At 44.6% G+C, this 24,812-nt stretch overlaps 1 protein-coding gene across 1 annotated transcript in view; it reads right to left on the bottom strand.

The window, feature by feature from the left end:
• Positions 1-14,691, bottom strand: part of LOC142578777 (alpha-galactosidase A-like) — a 28,227-nt gene extending 13,536 nt beyond the window's left edge. The window contains exons 1-5 of the mRNA XM_075688344.1: positions 14,396-14,691; positions 11,433-11,607; positions 8,814-8,988; positions 3,646-3,740; positions 2,987-3,148 (exon numbers count right to left, since the gene is read on the bottom strand). Coding sequence (XP_075544459.1) covers positions 2,987-3,148; positions 3,646-3,740; positions 8,814-8,988; positions 11,433-11,607; positions 14,396-14,556 — 768 coding nt within the window. The 5' untranslated portion in view covers positions 14,557-14,691. The remainder of the gene's footprint in view (positions 1-2,986; positions 3,149-3,645; positions 3,741-8,813; positions 8,989-11,432; positions 11,608-14,395) is intronic.
• Between the last annotated feature and the right edge of the window lie 10,121 nt (positions 14,692-24,812).

The raw sequence follows: 24,812 nt of genomic DNA, 5'->3' as shown, positions 1-24,812 counted from the left end.
ACCGCACGTTCTCAGGTAACCGACTATAAAACTGTTCCAGCCCGAAGCACTGCAGAACTTTATCGTGGTCACCAAACGCTTTCTCTTCTTTGAGCCACTCCTGCATGTTTGACATAAGCCTGTACGCAAACTCTGTGTATGACTCACTTCTGCCTTTCTCATTTTCCCGAACTTCCGACGGAACGCCTCCGCTGACAGCCTGTACTTCTTTAGCAGACTCGATTTCACTTTGTCGAAATCCTCTGCCTCCTCTCTATTCAAGCGAGCGACTACGTCGGCCGCCTCGCCGGGTAACAAAGTGAGCAAGCGCTGTGGCCACGTTTCCCGAGAGAACCCCTGCTTCTCGCACGTTCGCTCAAAGTTAACCAGGAACAAACCAATGTCCTCTCCAAGCTTAAACGGCCGCATCAGGTCAGTCATTTTGAGCAATACTCGTTCTCCTGCACCGTGTGCCTGACTTCCATTACGAGCGCGTTCCATCTCTATCTCGAGACGCTTCATTTCCAAAGCGTGTTGACGCTCTTCTTTTTCTTTCTCTTCTTTACGTTCACGCTCTTCTTTCTCTTTCTGTTCTTTAAGTTCGCGCTCCTGTCTTTTTGCAGTCTCCCTCTCCTCAATGGTCTCAAGGCATTCCGACAGCTCGTCATCCTCAGCTTCTAACTCAAGAATAGCCCTTAGCAGTTCTGGTTTTCTGAGTTTGTCCGAGACATCCAGACCCAACTCTCTTGCAAGCTCCAACAATTTCGGTTTGCGCAACGACTTCAAATCCATGGCTGCTCTGAATGCTGCTTTCTCTACTGCCTACTATTGTCTTGCCGCAAACTAACCCGGCAGCAACGACAACCACAATTACCAGCTCTGTTTCTGACACTAACAAAAGCCTGGCAAAGCTCAGAAGAAGAAAGTCCCGCACTCACCAAACCTCGCAGCCAAGAATTCAGCGCAGTCGTTCCGCTGCAGGCAACCAGTCATCACACAGGGCTCGTTGCACTGCTCCCGGATGGTCGTTGTGCTGCTCAGCATACAGTCAACTGCATATCTTCGCTGCTGGCCTCCGTTGTCGCGATCTCACCGCTGGCAGACAGTTGTTGGAATCGCACCGCTAGGACGAGTTGTTGGGAACTCGGCGCTGACGCCCGTTGTTGCACCTGGGTCGCAAGCCCCAAGGGTAGCGTTGGCCTGGCGGCCTGGGGCACAACTGGAAGCATCCGAAGGTCCCGGCAAAGCATGAGTCGACAGGTAACAACAAAACAACTTGTTTATTCTAACATCGCAAAGAGTTGGCGGTCAGGTCGACCGAAGTAGAGAGACGGGAGTGCACGTTACTCAACAGAAGAAATCGGAGCCTCTCTTGGCGTCCGGGGGCAGCTGCTTTTATACTCTCTCAGTTGAGGGCAAGAAGGAACCCCTCTATAGACGAGCACGTGACTGTGCCGCTCGGGCACAATGGGATGAGAAGGTGGCGCAGCCGTCGTGCCGGCGCCGTTCGGGCACAATGGGAAGAGAAGGTGGCGCATACGTCGTGTCGGCGCCGGTCAGACCCCCTCGCTTCACAGTTGGGGGAGCTCCTCTCCCCGGCTGCCGCGCTTCGACAAGCGTGGGCACCAACATGCACATACACACACACACGCACATGAAGACACGTGGCATTGGAACATGCCTGGACGCGCTTGGCGGGGAGGCGTAGCGGCGGCGCCGAACGGGCCAAAATGTCTGCCGCTTTGAACGAAGCCCCGATACAAGAGCGCCAAGTACGTGCGAGAGCGTCCTTTTCCCTCTCTAGCAGAAGCGCAAGAGAATGGAAATAACACACGTATTGCTTGCGATTGAAATTATATGTGTAGTCACCTACGCTACCGCTACAGATGTTCTGGTTAACGGCGCTGTCCTCTGCAGAATTACGCAATGAGGCAACAAATGCTGCGTAGATATCCTCACTGCAACAGATATGCGCCTTCAGGCACATCATTCCTTTAATAAAGCGAATATCTTTCTAAATGCGTTCCGCTCTTAGTTTGCATTGACAGTCATCGTCGATGATTTCTGTTGAACTTTGTTGAGTGATTCCTTTGCTGTATCACTACGGCGTTGTTTTTAAGAAAACCTGTGAACGTGTCACGACGAGAACGAATGGCGAAGAGTTATGGCAAGCTCAAGCCAATGAAAAGCACCTCTACCCCCCCGCCCCCCACACACCCACACCAAATAAAAGGAAAGAAACTGCATAAACCACAGCAGATCATTCTCAAAGTAGGCCTTATGCCAACCGCATCAGTGATTTGCATACCCTAGCAATACTTCCGAATTATGCTCCCTACGTCGACACAAATTATCTTCCGCTTGTTTTGGTAGACGGCATGACTACGGCTGCGGCAGTGCGACGGAACCGGCAGCTCCACTAAGATGGCGTCTTGACAGTGGTACGGAATCATGACAGTGTGGCGACAACGGAATGTCGACAGCATGACGACGATAGCACGACAACGGCTGCGCACCCACGTTTCCTGATCCGTTCGTTTACTCCACGAAAGCCAGATACATCTGCTATCATTCGCTCTAAGGTCGTGCAGCTGACACGCACTGCGTGGGTGTGTCTAAGTTGTGGCGAGCCGGCAAAACGAAACTGCGCATCCCTGTACAAGAGACGCTCACCGAACTTCGGCGACGAAAGCGCCGCGAAAGCGTCAGCCCTGGTGGCGGAGAAGCGCGACACGGCGCCATGACCGACAGCGACATTTAAACCCTCAAGCGCCGCAGAGATCTTGCGCAGAAGCACCTCACGAGCCACAGCCAGCGAACGCGTCGCAACTCCGTTGCTCTTTCGCTACGAGAGAGCACGCGCCTTCAGCAGAGAAAAGGCCGGCCGCCGCTGACCACGCGAACGGGCGCAAAAGCCAAAGAAAGCTATTCGCTTTAAAGGGTTGTCACGTTAATGCACCCGCACGGGGACCCACCTTCGGCAAACCAGACGATGCATGCAGCTTACCATATCAGGATCTGTCCAAGCACCAGGCCCAGACACATTCGTGACAAGGTCTTGTATAGATGCTTCGAAGTTAATTATATTATAAACGTTCTCCCAGGTGTAGTTTACATCAAAGTAGTTCCTCCACAAGTTGCAGTTCTTGGATATGTTCTTGTAGTCAGGCTGGAAGCAAAAAAAGCAGACATCGAGTCTAAAAGGGACCACTGCAAAAAAGTTCAGAACTTCAACATATATCTAGCGCTCCCAGCATTTTCACAAAGTGTTCACTTTTGTCAACTATAATCTACGCGCAGTAATGAAACGTACTAATCTTTGGACACTATATCATATATTTGTAAACTATAAATATTCTTTACAGATGTGACTTGCACAGCCGTAGTGCGATATATCTAGTGCGCGCAAAGCTATATGGGTGGGACGCCTTCGCGACAGTGACGGCAATACTACGGTGCTATCGAAGTGATTAAGCATTATAACATGAACATATAGGAAATTTATTTTCTATTTGTAACCATAGGCGTTATTAATGACAAGGATTAAAAATTAAGTTTACAAACGAGACACTGCTGACACTGCCAAGTGCGTCCGCCGAAATGTATACGCAGGAGTCTGGTTCCATATTTTAGAGGCCCACACTTTAATCAGTGAGCAAGTCTTACCAGTATACCGGCGACGAGTTGGTACAAGGGCCACTCGCAAGAGTACACCATGTCGCGTCCTGTTGAGCGCAGAGCCTCTCCCATTTGGGGGTACACTGCGCAAAGAGCATTTCACAATATATTACTATACGCCTTAATATTCACAATGTGAAAATGTTCGCGATGACGCATTGCAACTCAAAGCCTGCCATATATTTCGATAAACAGGAATTGTCAGCACAGTATTCCAACGCTAGGCCACACATCTGATAATTTATCGATTATATAAGGCACGTTTTCTTGCACATGTGGCATAAGCTGGCCATGGATGTTTATAATAAATGGTTGGCAGGAAGAAAACTAGATGCATTCAAAGCAAATGCATCTATACTGAATTGAAATGTGAACTCTGGACTATTTAACCCCAATAGAACAGCCGAACTAACATATAAGAGCCATTCGTCGTCTTCATCGTCGTCGTCGTCCTCGTCGTCCTCCTCCTCCTCCTCATTATCATCATCATCATCGTCATCATTATCTCTTTATGTCCACTGCCAAGACGAAGGCCTCTCACACAGATCGCCAATTACCCCTGTCTTGCACCAGCAATTTCCTAATTTCTACTCGCGCAAGCTGAACGACAGGGACAACAGGAAGGCACATTTGACCACCATACAGCGCTAACTTTCAGCAACAGATTTATTTCCAGTTCCCGTTGCTATTTATACCCTCGAAACATCATACGACACGTGTAAATAGCTCGGTAAACATGAAAACCAAACTAAAAAAAAAAAAACGGGACACCAGGCGCAGCCATTTTCCCCCCTACGATTGTTAGACAGGTATACGTTAATGGCGAAGAAAGATAATCGAGCTCTTTTGTCGATAAAGAAATCCATGGCTTGCTGACGCATGCATCACCAAATGTTTGTTTCTATCTTCCATTATCAAGCGTTTTATCTCTCACTTGCTTCTACTCATGATAACAGTTGCTTTAAATATGGGTTTGCAGTTGCATCTTTGGTAATGGAGGGCAAGCAAACCGTGAGCAGCCACGTTTTTTACTTCGTTATTGTGTTCTCGTAGCCTATTATTTACGCATTTACCATTTTGACGAATATCGGACTTTCCACACGTGAGAAGACTGCGGTATGCAACACATGCGATACATTCAATGAATTTGCTTTTATGCTTCTTTTCGCATGCACTATCTGTCATTCGTTCTGAGCTTGTGTTCCTACACAGGTTTACCGATTTATTAGGCGCCGAAAAAATAAAGTTTATGTCACTCTTTCCAGCAATCTTTTTTTTTTTTTAATCTGTGCCAGAAGCATTGTATGTAGGGGATGACAGCAATCGTTCTTTTGTTTATGTTGGTGCTTGTACGATCTACCTGATCGGAACCTTTTTTCTGCGCTTTCCTAAGCAATCCTTCTGCGACTGACACGGGCACGTGGCTCAGGTATTCAGCACCGCTTAAACTTAAGAATTGCCGTCCGAACCTATCGTGCATTTTCTGCTGGCATGGCTTCAGCGCTTCGCTGAAGCACATCTTCGCGATTCCCTTCTTCACAAGTTTAATTTGTGCGGAATGAAGTTTTAAAAGTGACTTATTTGTCCTAGGTTCGTAACACCAGCATGTTTTGTTATCAGTGAGCACAAAATTACATTACATTATGGGGTTTTACGTGCCAAAACCACTTTCTGATTATGAGGCACACCGTAGTGGGGGACTCCGGAAATTTCGACCACCTGGGGTTCTTTAAAGTGCACATAAATCTAAGTACACGGGTGTTTTCGTATTTCACCCACATCGAAATGCGGCCGCCGTGGCCGGGATTCGATCCCGCGACGTTGGACTGCTAAGCACGAGCTTAGCAGTCCAACACCATAGCCACTAAGCAACCACGGCGGGTAGCACAAAATTAAGGTCGAGGAATTTAATCCCCCGTCACATGGCATTTGAAAGGTCACTTCAGTGGGTTAAGACATTCCTGAATAGAGGTGAAAACGGAAGCACATTGATTAGTAATACAATCAGATCTACAGCCAACAAACTCTGAAAAGTCATCAACATACCTAAATATTTTTACAACGTTAGATTTGTGAAGGCGCTCTGACCAGTCCCTGTTTGTTTTGGCTAAAAGCAGATTACTTAGCATTGGTGCTAGGCAAGTACCTATACACATTCCTTGTTTCTGCAAATACAGGGCGTCATTGTTTTGAAAGCGTTAACGACAAATGAAATCTAAGCAAGTCTGAAAGAACTTTTAATGGGTGTAACCGCTTCCTTACTAAACCTAATGGCGCCATACTCGTCAATGCAACTGCTAATACAGGTTAGTAATTCTGAATGTGGCAGAGAGTAAGGGATCTTTAACATCCGCGAAGAAAGCCTTTATGTCCTTAATTTCATGAGCTCTTACAAAATTTAAAACCGAGTATCTTATCCAGCTCCGTAGTATCTCATATACTTTTGTGCTTGAAGCTTAGTACACTGAATTCATACGCACACATTTTAGCATGGAAACACGGGCGCCCTATCATGAAATGGATTTGCCATGTGGGCAAAGAACGCTTGCACGCGGGCGTCATCTTCAACGACATCTGCGATGTGGACAAAGTGCGCCGGTGCTGGTAGCCGATGGTAGACAAAGTGCGCTGTGCTTTCTACGCTTAGTTCGCGTTGAAGCGAGAGGCAGGGCGAAGGTCAATTCGCTCGCTGCTTCTGCCGCGCTACCTCACTCCAGCGTTTTAACAGCGAGTTGCCGCGGTCCTCGAGTGAGATGTGTTCACGCTTGCCTGTGCTCGCGGGACACCATGCTTACTAATTATTTTGTAAGTGAATGTTTACAACTTTATATGGCCGAAAATTCCACTAGCCTTACTTCGTATAGCGATCTACTAATTTGCTATCGCTATCGCTGTTACGCCTTTCGGGTGAAACTGCGACATTCTTTGTAAGACAGACCAGTTTTTTTACCCATGTGTTCCTCAGACAAGTCGAGATTGCCCATCCCCATTGTGTCAGCAAAGCAGCTTGATGTATATAGAATTGAATTTGATATATATATATATATATATATATATATATATATATATATATATATATATATATATATATATATATATATATATATATATATATATATATATATATATATTGTGCGTATATGCTTATATACGTAAGTTTATGTCAATCAAGCGTTTTATGTGATAATAAAATTAATTGATTGATTCATTGTACTTTGCTACGTATTCAGTACTGAACAAGAATCTGTATGTCGCAATATATTTTTACTCATGCACTGAACTTATATAGTACATTGAGATATCTGCTGAAATGTATATGTTTTTGTTCACGCTAAACTGCTGTATTTCCTGTTAAATCTGCACATGTAGCCCAATTCTCCTCTGTAATGCATAAAAAAAATTTTGTCAGGCTTAGTGCCACAATTTTTGCCAGTATTGTTTTCTGCGTTGTTTCTTGTTTGTTTCCCGATTATGTATTAAAATGATTATTTTATTTATTGCCTTGTTCGATGAGGCATGTTGTTTTTGTTGGGTGATTGCTTACTTAATATATGTTAAGTTACCGACCTGCGCCGTGCCTGCTATAGGAATCTATGACGTCGCGGGAAGCTGGTGCGTGAGATTAACGGTGGCGTAGCGACTCTTTCTGTTGTTTTTTGAGTTTGCACTTGGTTGACAGGCCTCTACTCGCAGTAAGACTGCCCTATTTGTCAACGCCATGGAAGTGGGGTCTATGAACCTAACCTAAAGGGACGCCAAACAAAAAATTACCGTCCCCTCCAGGCCGTGAAGATGGTCGAACAGCGAAGCTGTCTTAGTTACACCGAATGTTGCACTATGCAAATCAAACTTCGCAAGCAGTCTATATTGCAAATATTCTGTTCCGCCATCCTTTCACTTCACTTTCACTTTTGCGGGCTTCGCATGGTGAGCGTGCTTTAGGAGTGCATTTTTTTTTTTGCGAGTTCTTTCGGTGTATTTTTTTTTTCGCGCGTAAGGTTTCTGTCTGTGTTGTGCCACGTCAATCGTCAAGCCAATGCAACTAATCATCAAAACGATTGAATCGCCCGCATCCCCAGTGGTGGGCTTTGCGCCCAATGCACTAGTATCCAGTATCCTAGTATCGGGTTTCAATAGCTGGGCATTTTTCGTTGCCCACAAACCGCCAGCATAACAGTTTCTTTCGCGGCAGGGTGGAATCACTCGTCGATAAATTCGATGCCGATCTGGCTGGGTCGCCGAATGTGAACCGCGTGACAATCGTATAAGATCTGCGTACAACACAGCATTCTCCCAGGGGGAAAGGGGTCACTCCAACCCCTTTCCCCCTGTTGAGCTCTTTTTTTCCTCTTTCTCTGGGTCACGTGGCCCTTTTTAGCGAATTCCGACGACGGCACAGGATCCGTAATAACAGCTTCGCTGTAACAGTAATTTTATCTGCATTCGCATATTATTAATCTTCAGTACCAAAAAGAAAGTCACTGTTAACATGAGAGGATGCGCGAATCCTCTCGTGTTAACAGTGGCTTTTACGCGTGGCGAGCCGGAAAAAAAGGTGCAATAAAAGAGGCCACTTTCAAGTTCCAACACCAGCTCACCGGGACGTCATGTGTTTTTGACGGCGACCGCTAGAGCTTGGAATAACTTCCTGTGGGCCTAGTTGGTGGGCCTATATTTGACAGATATTTTTAAGGCGCAAACACGAGACACGGCAAAAAAGGGAGGTCACACACAGGACAGCCGCTAAGGCGTAGTTACTTTCTTTTTATCGGCAAAGGCGGACTTCTATTATAAAGGATTCAAAGGCTGAACTTAGGAAAACTTTTACTACGCTGTAATCGGCATAAATATCAGAAAATATCTTTAAATCCGTTACGACACACTGACGTACCGGCGCTAGGTTTCCCCCCCCCCCCTGGCGCGAACTAAAGAAAAATTAAACTTTGACCTACGTTTAATTGACCTCTTGACCAGCGGCGTACCGCAACCTAACAAGAATATAGTCTTTAAATGATAATTGATCAGTCTAAAGTCACTTATTGTTTCTCTGAAGTATACCTTCCACTTGATTATTTCTATTTTGCACTCGTTACTATAGTCGAGAACATATATTACACAACCTTTCAGGAACAATTGCAAAGTCGATTTCTACGTACACGTGTCCAGTTCTGTAGGCTTCGCGTTGCAGCCGTCCACCTTGACGTAATCCACGCCCCAATCAGCGAAGGTTTCAGCATCGGTCGTATAGTGTCCGTAGCTGCCGGGGAAACCTCCGCATGTCTTCACGCCTATGTCAGCGTAGATTCCGAATTTCAGCCCCTTCTGGTGAACCTGTATGTTACACAAAGCAAAGGCGGACAAATCCAATAAGAATGAAGTATTGAATAAGTATTGAATGAATAAGTATTGCTTTTTCTTTTTCTAATTTGGAGGACTTGCATCAAGACATAATAAATCATCCGTCATTCCACTCTGTGAAAGTGGATGACTGGCGGAGCTGTTTAGCACACTACACAGAGGTCACATATCATTCTGAACAAGGTTACGAACACATTTATTGATTGATCGGTGGTAATCGTGACGACAGGTACACACATTCTCGTATCACCTCTGTTATTATTATACTAATTCAATCACATTCGCGCACAGTCTGGACTCCCGAGGAGCAACCCGCCTACGAAGAGCGACGGCAGGAACAGAGACGAGAATGCAATCGTCGCCGGCGGGCGGCAAGCACCACCGTCGAAGATCGTGCACGAAACGCCGAGCGCATGCGAGACGTCGCTCTTCGTACGCACGTTGCTCCTCGGGAGTCCGGACTATACGCGGCTTTCCCATTACGACTACAGAAGATAATGTGAAATTAAAAATGGAGAACGGCAATTTGTCTTTCTGGTGTTTTTATGTTCATTCGCGCGGGCGACGGGACCGCCGCCCCGAGGAGCCGGAGAAACGTAGACACGCGTGACGTTTCGACGGCGCCGCCACCACGTGAGAGCAGAAGGAAAGGGAACTGGATACGCAAGCGCTTGCAACGTCGACAAGGAGAGGGCGGTGCGAGCGTAGGCATGGCCGACGCGGGTCGGCATTTTGGGCTAAGATCCGATCGTAGTGTCGGTTCTTACGTTTGTGCCTGGGACTTCTTTGGATCCCAGGTGTTACAATGGTAGATAAGGGCGCGTTACAGGTCCCGGAGCCCACTACTCGGAGTCCACAGGGGTGCCATTGCGCTTGGAACCTTTCTGCACGGTCACTAGGGTCGGTCGATATTTTTGTTGACGCAGAACAAAAATGCGCAGAACCCTAGCCATAAACAGCTCCGCTGTAAGAAAGTAAAATAAAATCCCATGGAAGTCTATGGACAGCTCTACATCGTGCAGGGACAGCACCAATGTCTCGAAAATTAGTTGTTCGTCGCCCAATGGTTATAGTTGTCAAGTAATTTCGGGCACATCTGCTTCCGTCCTCCCTTTGACGATTTGTTAAATTGTGCTCCTCGAGAAACAGTGATACAGAAGAGGATAGTATATTTATTCTACATGAACGCGCTTATCTCGCTCTTTGTAGAGGTGCAACAGTACGATCTTTGTCTTCATGTCTGGAGTAAAGAGTGACAATTTTATACGAATGCGTTAGGATAACGAACAGCTTATGTACAGTTAGTCGCTTTATTTCACGTGGATTCGAAGAAAAGTGAGTAATGAGATAGCTGATGTAGTCTTCCTTCTAAACTCTTGCGGGAATTTCTTAATTCCCGCATTAAATTTCGTGCCCAAACCGCGAATCCGGTAAAGCCATTTCACTTATTTGAGCAGTTCGTTTTATTGCGATAATAATTTATATGGACCCTCCAAGCGAATTCTTGCCGTCAGCGTCACCGTGAGGTTCTGTATATATTTATGTACATTTATGTGATACGATATACTATGCTATATGAAATGTGCTATGTCAGGGTTATATTGCCACATCATTCTATGTCACTAAAGTTGCTCATACCAGGTCTTATATTCTTGACAATATTATTCCTCAGAAGTTTGAGAGTGGCAGTCCACAAACAAATATCATCAAACAAGGCACCGACAGTGCATGTATTTCATCGTAAATCTTCTCAGGCTTAAATATTAAAGGTGCGAAACAATAACAGTGTTCAACCTGAAAATGATGCAATTTTATTGCCGCGGCTGTGCATTACGTTCGGGCTCGACCCAGGAAAGACGTTTGAAATATTACCCGATGCGGCAAAGTGGTGGTAAAGTCATTAAAAGACGTTGGCTTCAATCAATAAACATAAATGAAATTGTCCGTTGGCAGGATTCAAACAGAGGACCCCTAGCAACACAGCTCGTTTTTACTTTGTCAGCTTACGTTTGATTATTGCACGAAAAGTCTACGAAAGTTGCGAAATTGAGTCTCCATTCATCTCCGAATAAGTTTTCTTTTATAATAGACAACCAAGGAGGTCCCACCAAACTTATCACAAAGCGCCATCACAAGGCGTCATCTCTTAGTTTTGTCACCTTCTTTTGCCATGCGAATGCTCCTTTCTTGTATGGGTTAATAATCTAGCTTAACTTATGTCTTCTTCAAACGATACAGGATTCCACTGCAAGGTCAGCGCTACTTTCTGAACACACAATCAAAATGCGTTTTACGAAAACCGCAAAATTCAGGAAATTATCCCGAGGAATCAGTATTTTAGCAGTTGTGCTGGACATCTACTAAGCGCATGCGCTGGTCTTGAGCTTCAGCCTCAGCAAAGACAATAAGTTACCCACCTTTTCAACGAGATTCTTCATTCCTTCAGGGAACCGGCGAGGGTCAGCGAAGAGCTTTCCTTCCCGGTCCCTGTCGGTATGGCTCCAGCAGTCATCGATTATCAAGTACTCATAACCGGCAGCCAGATACCCATCCTCGACCATCCTGTCTGCCATCTGAAGAATGAGCTCAGAACTGAAACACGGACACAAAATATTCTCATGTAATCGTCAAAAAAAAATCTTGCACGCATTTGATGACTTAACTGAAGACAAAAAAAAAAAAGAAAAGGAGCTAGCACTGGAGCATTTTATATGCGTGTGTTTTGGTTGGGCATAGCTAAGCTTTCAAGAAAGTCGGTGACATTTAGAGGCACACTAATTTGAAGGCCGGAGACACTGTGAAAAAAAAAATGGCTGAAACATAGCTCGCGCCACCTGTGGGCATTTCAAACCCAAAGAAGTATTGGCGATTGTCCGTGGATAGCTGCATGATTGAGGACTCATCTCACGGGAAGCGATGTACGTGCTCTCCAGACACGAGCTTTAAATGTGCAAGGGTAAGCGATGAAAAGGTAACATTGAGTAAAGTAGACGTAACATAAAGCGTGCGCGAACTTTTTTTACGCCGCGCTAAATGACGTATACGCACACAGTGCTTATGCCAGACAACATTTACCACGTAACGTTAAAACACCTGTCGCTTACGCAACTATCTGAGTGGCAGATGTTGTTGACTTAGGCCCATATAGTTTCATACAATAATTACTAGAGGGAACTCTGGCGCTATAATTGTTCAGCTAGCATTGGAATCATGGGAAGTACATGGATTTGTTTGATCTTCGTATGGATTCAGCCGTTCTTGTGGCTTTGTTTATTGCGCTTTACTGTCTTCATTATCCTAAACTTCAAAGCGATATATGCTTTTCTAAGTGCAGAATAATCTGCGAACACGTACAGTCACTACTAAGTACAGCGGCTCAACCTGTCGAAACGCGCCAAGAGTTTCGTAAGAGCGTTCTATGCCGTTTGTCGTTGCATGCGTCCGTGGCCTAATGCAATAAAAAAATGAAGCGTCCGTGGCGTAATGGTTTCAATATGTGGATTCTGTGCTAGAGGTACTGCCTTCGAATCCTGCCGTGGGACAATTTTAATTACGTATGCTTTATTATTAATTACACAGTACTTTGTTGTAAATGACAAATTTACAAGGCCGCGGAGCCGTTTGAAGCCAGACGGACGAAGTTTAGACAAATCCATGCACTTCCCATAATTCCCATGCAGGCTGAACCACCCAGACTGCAGCTACCCATATAGTTTAGGTCGGCTTTGATGTAGTCTTTATGTTGTTCTGCCCTATTGTTTCTTGACACACGGAGTCACGTGTAGTAACCCAGGATCAGTACAAGAGAAAGAGACAAGAAGCAACGACGACATTTTACATGATATGACAAGGTGAGGCATGACAACAATAATGAATACGAAGTAGATATCAGCAAATGACTGATTACTTTACTGACATGTGACTAAGCGGTGATGACGAATTCTTGAAGGCAGGCAGCTTTAGTCGACATTCGCATAACATTCTCTTAACGAATGTTCCCAGTTTTTCTCACCGTAAGGCGAAAGAGTTCTGCCTCATATAAGCTCTTGGGCCAAACGCAGCCTTTACATGAACGTACATTTAATAGCGTCATCCGTTGTCACGATACGTAAAGTATACTCGTATTAGAAATTAACGTTGATATCGTAAATACAAGAACTTTCGTTGGCACGCACTTCTGCAGCGTGTGGCATATCAGTCAACAGGTTCAGTCTTGGCGAGTTGCATAGAACGCAAACAGCGTTATCCTCAGTAAATGTCGTCATATTTCGAGCTGGAAGTGTACTTGCAAATACTCGAGTCGCGATTTGTATGCACATTCATCCGGCGCAACCTTACAACGTGGGCCTCCTGATTCTCCGAAGGACTGCTGTTTCACGCATTACTTATCCAACTTTCACGTCATAGCTCACTCTCTGATAACGTTTCGAGTGACTACATTCATAGCTGAGAGCCTTCGCGCAAGTTTCCGTCTTACGCCCGTAAGACAAAAACACGAATTCCGAGCACTGCGTATTATTTTCTCTTCTGGTTGAACCCTTTCCGTTTTTACTTTAAAAGCAGTAGCAGGTTATTCACGCTATCTGTAAAACACGAATCTGCTGCGATCTTTATATTCGTCAATATTCTAAGAACACAAACCTTGGTATACATTAAATTCAACGGCCTAAATGATAAATAACAGTGAAAGTAATGCATGTCACGGCATAAAAAAATATAATGATAACCATAGAGGCTTGTCTTCTCATCTCGTAGTCAGATTCAAGAGTAGCCCTTATAAAAAGTGCACACTTTCTCGAAGAAAACAGAAAACAGCCATGTTTCATGAGTCACCCGGTGAGGTGGCTCAAAGGATATGGCGTTGCGCGTGCTGAGCCATAGGTCCTGAGTTCTATCCTGGCCGCGGATGCCGCATCGCAATGGGTGCGGAATGCAAAAACGCTCGTGCGCCGTGCATTGTGTGCACGTTGAAGAACTCCAGGTGCTCATAATTATTCAGGAGGTCCCCCCTACGGAGTCCTTCATAATCCGCTGCGCACGTTTGGAAGTCGAATCCCAGAATCCATTATTATTATTTTCATGCGTAGCACGGGCAATGAAAGAATCTCCTGTCGCACAGTTTGGTTCCCAAGACTACTATTTATTCGCGCACCGATGTCTCAGCCTATCAGTACTACGTACAAATACTTTTCTTAGAACGCATCAACTTGTCACTGAAGGGTACAAACTGGGACAAATATGCCGGCAGATACATATACCAGGCGCACAGGCTGTCTCTTGTGCGCCCAATAACACTGGAAAAGCCTTTGATTTCTCTGCGGTAACACTGGTCGACTGACAACAATGCCCACGACGTTGTACTGCTGATGCAACCACTCACGTGAGGCAGTTCTCGTGGCGACCCAACGCGCACTCGTTGCACATAAACCGGCTCCACGTGAGCCAGCCCATGGGAGGCGTCTGGGCGAGGTCGTTGTCCAGGCAATTCACTCCCGCCACCAGCAGAGTGGCGCACAACAGGATGGCGCCATTGATCGACATTGGAGAGTCCCAGCGAGAAGCTAGATCGACCTGCAAGAAGCTCGTAGTGACGAACCGATGCCTTTGTAGCGGAGACTATGTCTGTAGTACGAGTGCACGATATCCGTTAGAGCCAGCAGCTCGAGATATACGTCGGCGAGCTGAACGAGACAGCAGCGCCTCACTCGCTATCGCAAAGCAAACAATTTGGAGGATACTTAAGCTTCCCCTATAAGAGTGGAACGCGATAGCATTCAAAGGTCCCCGATTGCTTCTCGCGCTTCCCGGCAACTGCAGCTTATGCAACCGTAATGTTTACCGGGAAACGCTGGCCCCTTGGACAATGGCTCTGGTGGGAAGTGGACTCTGGTGGGACTTCCCTACCAATGGAAACGTGGACGGCGTTCCCAGGAAGGAGGCGTCGGCATCCGACACCACACCTTCACTTCCAGAGACCGAGACCATTTGCCGTCCACATCAGTAAGCGAAGCGGCTCCCAAACTCATCAACGCCGGGGAACATGGAGGCGTCAGCTCCTTTAGTACTTCAGGCTTCAAGCCGCTTCAGGAGCCCAACCTGTCCACGGATAACAGTAGAGAGATGCTTCTTGACCTGTCCGGAGCTCCGCTCTCATCAGCCGAATGCACGACAGTCATTGGCCGAATGTGTGACCGTTCCCCCAGCGCTGAGCAAGGTCTTGCTGACGGAAGCGAAGGCGACTAACACGGCTGAGGTCATCATGATCGGTGGCCTTCGCATACGCTAAAGACGAACAAAACGCGCAAGATGCTCAACAGGTCACGGACGCGCAAGACGCGAGAGAGGCGCCAGAGACGTACGCAAGAGAATACCGCAAGAGACCGCAAGAGAGGCGCCAGAGACCAACTTTAAAGCATATGACCCTTATGCAAACTTCAGACATGAACGACACGGCAGCACGCGGTATTTAGTCGTGCTGTGGCGACTCGAACGCGTCGCTAGCCGCTGTTCTTCTGGGCTACGATTCGCATCGTTTACGAGATCTACAGCCAGAGCGCACCGGCCACTGTCGCCCGCCAGAGCCATCTTCGGCACCTCCCTGTAGTGGCAAGTCGCATCGCTGCCGAGTGCAAGGAAGAAAAGCGGTACTCAATTTTGGGCGCTCGCACGGGGGTCACTAGAAGAGAATACGACGGGGAAGAGTAAAGCAGGCGATCGCAAGGACGGCCTCTTGACTGTTTTCATTACAGGTCGGTGCTTGCGACGACGGTAGGGTAGCGAGCTCCATGACCAAGGAAATGTGGACGGCGATCCTTGGCAGGAGGGACCCAGACCGCCGAGGACCCACGGGGACTCGCGGCTTCCGCCTTGCGACTGTGCTTTCGATGACTGCTGCGCCATCATCCACCGGAACGTCGGTTTAATGATGATGATAAATGTCCTCTGTACAAGTGGCACATACCCACCGTGGGGTATCGGCCAAGACTTGGGCGGTTTAGAGAAATCTAAAAATAAAGAAAGTTTCGAAAAAAAAGTAAATTGGGCAATGTGTATTCTGTTCGGTGTTCTAATTAATTATCATAATTGACTGGTTTAGGAAGGCAGCCAATTCGAATCAAGGATAAAGTTTTTCATAGCAGTGCGAACATTCTGGTAGCTGTACCCCAATGTGGAAGCTCCAAATGAAAGCAAGACGCGCACGTTCATGCTGAGGCCAAGCTTGTTTAAAGGATCCTCGAGCGCCCTTTTTTTAATGAGGAGAAATGTCGGCATGCAAGCACAAAGTGATCAATTGTTTCTGGTTCCCCGCACTGTATACACAAAGGAGATGGCGCCAAACCAGTCCTACGTGCGTAGAAATTTAGGGTCGGGATGCGGCAGCGTAGCCATGTTAATGTAATCTCTAATTTGCGCGTTGGTCAGAACTTACCTTTCCATAGGAATAGTAGGTGGTGGTAGTCAGAGTGCGAAGCCACACTAAATGTATAGCTCATTCATCATTGTAAATCTCCTAAACCTAGCAGCAGTGATATAGGCGGTTGGGGAAACGGCAGGTACTAAAGGGCCATCCAGGGAAGCCTTTGCTAATGACTTTGCACACTAATTCAAAGAGAAACCTTTGTGCCCAGGCACCCAAACTAAATGAAGCAAACGCAAATGAGACGGCGCCAACAGATATAATGCTTGCAAAATTTTAAAGTCACTACACATTGTAAGCGATGAGCATAGAGTCGGTGATAATAGCTACTGATGAATGAGAGGGGTTCAATTTGCGCCATGCTAAAGCTACAGCTAAGAAGTCTGCTGTGTAGATAGGAGTAAACTCCCTTTGGACAAGCAGATACCTCTCCGTTATCTTTCGTAAATCATTATCCACCTCCACTATTCCCCAATCCTGGAAGCTTGCTACGGTCATTCCGACGTACAAATACGGTAACGCTCACCTTCTGCAGAAATACAGACCCATTTTATTAACTGCCCATTAATGCAAGTTACTCGAACGTATAATTTTTAAACACATCACGGAATTTCTTGAAAGCCACAATACCCTATCCAATTACCAACATGGTTTCCGTCGCGGATATAGCACCACTACCCAACTAATCGAATTCACGCACGATATTTGCCAGTCCTTAGATTTAGGCGGACAGATTGACGGCATTTTCGTTGACTTATCCAAAGCTTTCGGCGCCGTCCCACACACAGAGCTCCTCTACAAGCTTAACTGCATTTTACATAACCCTGCTCTGGTTGGTTGGATACATAGCTTCCTAACCTAGCGTTCTCACTCTGTGCACATTAACGGCTCTATTTCCCCTCCTGTAAGTGTTTCATCCGGCGTCCCACAAGGTTCCGTTTTAGGCCCACTTCTTTCCTTATTATATATTAATGACTTGCGCATTGCGTGTCCGTTAATATTCGTCTTTACGCTGATGACTGCGTCCTCTATCATAGTATTAACACACCAATGGATCATGATTTACTTAATGACTCCTTTGCAAAATTTTGTAGGTGGTGCAAGGAATGGCAAATGAACATTATCTCTAAAACTGTTTCCATGTCCTTCTCCAGACGCCCATCTCCATCACTTTTCGCGTACACTATCCATGGTCAAGATTTAAAAAGAGTTACCGAATTTAAATACCTTGGTCTTCATTTCTCCCATGACATGTCATGGTCGGAACACATTGACATCAGAGGTAACAAAGCTTTTAGACGTCTCGGTTACCTCCATCGTTCATTGCGTAAGGCTCCAAAGGATACCAAACTAATGACGTATAAAACACTTATCCGCCCCATTCTTGATTATAGCTGCATCTTATGGAATCCTCATAAGAAATCCGATATTAAAATATTAGAATCAGTCCAAAAGAAATCAGTGCGCTTCATTTTTCGCAACTATAGCCGAGATTTTTCCCTTTCTCCCCATTATACAGCTACAGGTCTTACAGTTCTTTCATCTCGCCGCCGCTTAGAATGCATGGAATTTTTAGGCACGCTGATTCATTCTGAGCGCCTTGTTACACTTAATAATTATTTGAACTTTGGTCCACCTTCTATCACTAGGAGTTCTCATAATCTCAACCTTACCCCTTTCTTTTGCCGAACGGAGATGTTCAAGCACAGCTTCTTTCCATTGGCCGTTGAACTCTGGAATTCACCGCCTGGAAGCGTCCGCTCTTTACCTACGCAAGAATTTTTGAAAACAATTACATATACTTGATATTCATATTTTTTGTGCCTGTATTTTGTTTTCTCGCTTTCCTTTTTTTTTTTTCTTCACTCCCTCACTGCCCACTCCTGCAATAGCCTCACCGAGGCTGCAGTATGTACAAATAAATAAATGAATAAATAAAATAAATAGATAAATAAATAAAATCAGGAAGTCTAATCGAATAGGACCAATCTATCGAATGAGAAAAAATGTGTGCCCCTACCTCTTCGTTGCTTTGTGAGGCATCTCTAGTTATTATAGCGTTGGTCTGAATATGACTTACGTGATCATCCAGTAAGTTATTGAGAACTCGTGCACATAAATATTTTACATTATTTGGGTAGATGTTATCAAAAATGATTTCTAGAGAGACGGTAGTAGACTTTTATGCATTCAAGGGCTCGAGTAGTGCCTACGCAGAAACCACTTGTGGCGTATGAAAACAGAGCCAATGGACATTAAATATAATGTGGGCTGACTAATACATACTGTCTGGTGTCTTCTAAAATGCGATTCATGCAGTAGCAGAAAGGTTTAGGACTGTTAGTAGTCCAGTATAGCGTTCGATACGAATTTGGGGAGGCCAAGGCAGAGGCGGAGCGCATCCCGTTCTCCTAAACAAGACGACGAAGTTTGCAAGCGGCACCCCCAGAGAACAGAACACACCCAAATTCTAATATTGGTTTGACATATCTGCTGCGTATCATTATTAGTGTGTCTCTTCGCATTCCAGAGCAATTGTTGCTCAACCGTCTTAATACTCCAAGAGCGCGGCCCCCTTTTAAAGGAAAATACTCAATACGTGGTAGCCAATTGAGTCTACTGTCATACTGTCAGTGAACATTTCTGAAATGCTCAGTGTGTTATGGTCACGTCTTTCACTTATGCTATCCGGGGACGTTGAAACCAATCCGGGTCCAACAACACAGGCGTTATTGCAGCAAATCCTGGACGAGCAGACACAGATGGAAGCTAGACTAGCTGGCATTGAACTAAAACTAGAATCTGTCTCCGAGCTGAGCGGTAAATTAACTACCCTTGAAAGTACTGTTCAACATCTTCATCGCACAGTCGACCAACACCAGCAAAGACTGATTGAATTGGAAGACAGAGCGCGAAGAAATAATCTAATTGTTTTCGGTGTTCCGGAGAACATTAACGAGACAAGACAGGATATTGAAGAAAAAGTGTTGAAGGGAATTTTTTCTGATACTCTTGGCGTCACTATTTCATCGGTGGAGCGCATTCACAGGATTGGTCACAGGAAAAAAGAGGGACACAGACCAGTTATTATGAAGCTATATGACTATAATGAAAAAGCAGCCATATTCAAACAATGCAGCAAACTGAAAGGGACCAATTACAGTGTCTCTGACGACTACTCTCGGGAAACGGCACAAAAAAGGACATTGCTTTGGCGATCAGCGCAAGAAGAAAAGCGCAACGGAGCAAAGATTAAGCTGGTCCGCGATAAACTTTTTATCGATCGTGCCGCTTATACGTGGGACTCGCAGTCTAACACGCGTGTGAGGCTTGCGAACAACCAAGATGGTGAATCGCTCTACCGGAAATGACGTGACCAGTGTGAGACCAGATTACTGAACGAAAATGCTCGAAGTAAAATACCTTGCCTCACGCTTTTAAATGTGAGTTCTCGCAGTCTACTCAACAAAATTGTTAATTTTAACTGGCTTATAGAAACTTACCACCCTTCTATGATTTGTGTGACCGAAACTTGGCTCAATAACTCAATCTTAGATGAAGAATTTGTACCACCTGGTTATTGCGTCTTGAGAAAAGATAGATCGTCCGGTCGTGGTGGCGGTGTGGCCTTATTCATTAAAGATGGCATCGACTTTTCTTTGCTACCCGAGCTTCCAGAAACTGAGTCAGTTTGGTGCAAAGATAATATTTCCTTGTCAACGTTAGTAATAGGCGTAATATATCGTCCTCCAAATTCCGATTACAATGTGTTTCCTAATCTGAATGATTATATCGCAGCACATAGATTACATACCTACAAAATGGTCTTGTGTGGGGACTTCAATTCGCCATGCATAGATTTGGCTTCACTCGTATCGACTGGTCGCGACAAGGTACAATGTGACATGCTTATTGACATAGTAGTTTCTTTCGATTTCTCACAAGTTGTCCAGTCTCCTACGCGTGGTGACTCTTTGCTGGATCTTGTGCTTTTGAATGAGCAGTTGGTTAAATGTGGTTTCGAATGTGAAGTCGGTGATGGTCTGTCTGATCACAAAGTAGTCGTTCTTAAATTGAATATTGCACCTGAACGCAAAAGACCAGAATACAGGATGATTACTGACTTCACTCGTGCTGATGATGTCATGATACTTGGTGCTCTGGCGTCACATTTTGATGATTTTTTATTTAGTAGTGAACACTGTAAATTGACATGTTCGTTGAGCGATTTTATCAAGTTGTGCATGACTGTCTGTGTAACTTTGTGCCCAAGAAGTGTGTTAAAAAAAATCCCAAACATATCTGGTACAGCAGGGAAATTATCCAACTTATCCGTCGCATAAAGAGACTTCGCAAGCGATGTAAGCCACAGCATATAAGTGATGGTGCGCTTCTAGTTTCCTTGAAAACGGCTCTACGAACCAAAATGCATGACGCTAGGAAATTTTATTATGAGAACACACTAACAACATTCATGGAAACCAACCCACACAAATTCTGGAAAACAATTACTCCGTCTGGTCGCTGTTCTTCATCCTTTGTTGTTAATGGTAAACCATGTTCTAACCCTTCTGTTATCTCTGAAGCTTTTAATATATATTTTAAATCGGTATTTGACAGCGACAACGACACTAGACCGATGTTTAGTCTAGTTACTGAATTGCCAGCCTTCCCGAAGTTGGATATAAGATATAATGGAGTTCTGAATCTATTGTTGCAAATTGACACGACTAAAAGTGCTGGAGCTGATAATATACCTAACATGTTCCTAAAAAAGTATTCTGAGTGGTGCGCCCGGTACTTGACTGTTATTTTCCAAAAATCCCTCCAAACTGAAACTGTTCCACAAACCTGGAAAATAGCTAATGTAGTACCAGTATTTAAGTCTAGTAACAAACAAAGCCTCTCCAATTATAGACCAATTTCGTTAATATGCACTTGCTCCAAGGTATTGGAACACATTATTCATAAACATATTGTCTTGTACTTGTCTAACAATAATCTTCTGTCTAATAATCAGCATGGTTTTCGGGCTGGGTTTTCTACTCTCACGCAGTTAATTGAATTCACGCACGATACTGCATCATGCCTAAATCATCGCGGTCAGATGGACGCCATTTTTATCGACTATTCAAAAGCATTCGATTTGGTTTGTCATAGTAAGCTCATTACCAAACTTGATGCCTTTTTCAAGGGAACTCACGGCGTCCGACTAATAGGCTGGATTAAGGACTACTTGCGATTAAGATCACAGTTTGTCACGTTTAATCACTATCAATCAACACCTGTCCATATAACATCTGGCGTCCCGCAGGGATCAGTTCTAGGACCACTTTTATTTCTCATTTACATTAATGACGTCGTCCAGATAACTAATAACACGTCAGTTAAAATCCGTTTATATGCAGATGACTGCGTTCTGTATTCAAATATAAATAATTCATGCAACCAGCTTATTCTAAACAAGGTGTTTTCTTCTTTCTGTGATTGGAGCAACACATGGCAGATGAGGTTAAATTTTAGCAAAACTGTATCGATGTCGTTCACTAGCAAGAAAAATCCTTTTCGTTTTTCGTACACTAACAACACACATCAACTAATGCACGCGAACGAGTTTAAGTACCTAGGTGTAACATTCTGTTCAAACTTGAATTGGTCTAGGCATATAGATTTAACTTGCTCTAAGGCACCCAGGAAACTCGGGTTCTTAAAACGTACATTAAAGGATGCAACCAAAAACTGTAAGCTGACGGCGTACAAATCTTTAGTAAGGCCTGTACTTGAATATGCATCGGCGGTCTGGTCGCCACACTCCGCCAAAGATATTATTAAACTTGAAAATGTGCAGAAAAAAAGCAATAAGATTTATATATAAGCGTTACGACCGTCACTTCTCTCCTACAGTTCACGCCCGCACGTTATCACTTGACACACTTGAACACAGACGAACATGTGATCGCATTATCCTACTTCACAAGATTATCAACAAGACCCGCCGTGGTTGCTCAGTGGCTATGGTGTTGGGCTGCTGAGCACGAGGTCGCGGGATCGAATCCCGGCCACGGCGGCCGCATTTCGATGGGGGCGAAATGCGAAAACACCCGTGTGCTTAGATTTAGGTGCACGTTAAAGAACCTCAGGTGGTCAAAATTTCCAGAGTCCTCCACTACGGCGTGCCTCATAATCAGAAAGTGGTTTTGGCACGTAAAACCCCAAATATTATTAAGATTATCAACAAGCGTATTTATGTTGACACCCCCTTCTCTTTCGCCAGTTCTTCAGCACGTGTCACGCGCTATTCCAACCCGCTTAACATCGTGCCGTTTATGCCGCTTTTAGATAGCTACAAATTTTCATTTTTCCCTTTCAAAGTTGAATTGTGGAACGATTTAGATGGCACGTTACGTGAAATGTCTGTTGATAATTTTGTGCGAGAATTGCCAAATCATGTATTTTTTTCATGACACTGTACTGTTTTCTCTGTAAATCATTACACTCACATTTGTAATCATGCACTTTCCTAATATTGTTTATGTATAATCTTCTGTACCACTCCTGCAATGTCCCAATTCATGGGATAGCAGTATTTGTAAATAAATAAATAAATAAATAAATAAATAAATAAATAAAATCACTCCAGGTACTTCGTTTGATTAACCTGGGTGCTGAATTTTTTTCTGATAACAGAGAGATAGATACACTGAACTCCTTAGCTGAAATACCAGCACAACACTCTTGTTAACGTTGAGAGATAGCTGAATTCCTTCCAGCCATTGTTCAAGTCTAGTGAGATAAGCTTGCAATGTTCTGTAGAGAGAATGACTGTCGTCTGCCGAAGCAAAAAATACAATATCATATGCGTAGACGTATGTGTGTGCGACAGCATGACAAGGGTTATCATTAAGTAACATATTGAAAAATAGAGGAAACAAAACGGCCCCTTGAGGTACATCACAGGTCTGTCTAAACCTTCTAGAGACGATACCATTCCTAACACAGAAGAATTCTGTTTCCCTCAGAACTCGGCTATCAATATTATAGAATACTCGGGAAGATCTAGTGCATTCATTCTGTCCAACAATAGTGAACGCTCGAAACTGGCATAAGCTTTGGCGACATCTAGCGTGACCCGTGAAGCACATTGCCCGTGGCGCCATGGACAGCCCTAGTTTAAAACCAGTTTGGAAAGGGTTCAGCAGTTCTCTGGTGTTCACAAACTTCGTGATTCGGAAATGTCATATTCTTTCGATTAGTTTAACAAGGGTTGACGTTAATGAAATAGGCCGAATGTTCTCCAGTGTATATTCGCTACTTTTATTTTTGTGCCGTATTACTACTTTAGCGAGCTTCCATTTCAATTCATGGTATGCAAGCCCTCTTTATGGAATTATTATCAAGTGCCAATAAGTCATCGGGATGCTCCTAATGCAAAATTGTTATCATTGCGGATGTAACTCCATCCGTACCGGGGGCGGCAGTAGCCAAACTTACAACCACCGAAGCCAATTCCGGTAATGACACCTCCTCGAAATCGTCCGCAAAGTCAAGCAATAAAGGCCGACAAGGGAAGCAAGATGAAAAGAGGCCCTCAATCCCTTTGCCAATTTGTTCCAAGAACTCAGTAATTTCGCTCGTGGTGAGAACAAGTGAGTCAACATTAATTGATTGTTGAATCATCTTCCGTGATCTCAGAAAGCGGAACAATACCCCACCGTTGCCTGTTTGGGACAAGAAATCAAACTGCCTGATGTTATACTCGTCTTTCGCTTTAGAAACTGCACGTTTAAAGGTAGCTGCTGTGTATTTGTAGTCGTTACTGGTTGTGTAGAAGCTTTTTCCATGTAGCTTTCCTCCGCTTATAGTCTCTACTGCAGTCGTCATTCCACATTTTACTAGGGCTGTTACTTTTACTCGAATGCATTACAAGTTCAGATCGTTTTTGAGAATCCTCCAATATCGAGCATAAACTATCAGCCTTTCGATTCTAATTCACATGTTTAACTGAAATAAATTCTGATTTCAAACGAGTCTTAAAACGAGTATAATTAATAAACTTCTCTGTTGAAGCTCCGGAGAGCTTGGCGGGTCTGCCACTTCAAAAACAACAGGCAGGTGGTCACTGTTTGTGGCACAGTCGATCGTTGACCATGATGATACGGCAGTATTTGTTTCAGGAAATGTGAGGTCTACAACAAAGCGAGACTGCCCTCGGAGAAACGCAACTGCTCCAGTGTTCATGCAAAAGAGCCCATTATCTACTTACCATGCCCACAGTCGCTTACCACACTGGTCCGTTTTGTATCCCCATGATACATGGCGTGAATAGAAATCACCAGAAAAGATTATATCTTTTCCGCAGTTTGCTATAATTGAATCTAAG

This window comes from Dermacentor variabilis, chromosome 4 (genome assembly GCF_050947875.1).
Source record: "Dermacentor variabilis isolate Ectoservices chromosome 4, ASM5094787v1, whole genome shotgun sequence".
Lineage (NCBI taxonomy): Eukaryota > Metazoa > Arthropoda > Arachnida > Ixodida > Ixodidae > Dermacentor > Dermacentor variabilis.
The sequence above is the reverse complement of the archived record's forward strand: the minus strand, read 5'-3'. Positions and strand labels throughout refer to the sequence as shown.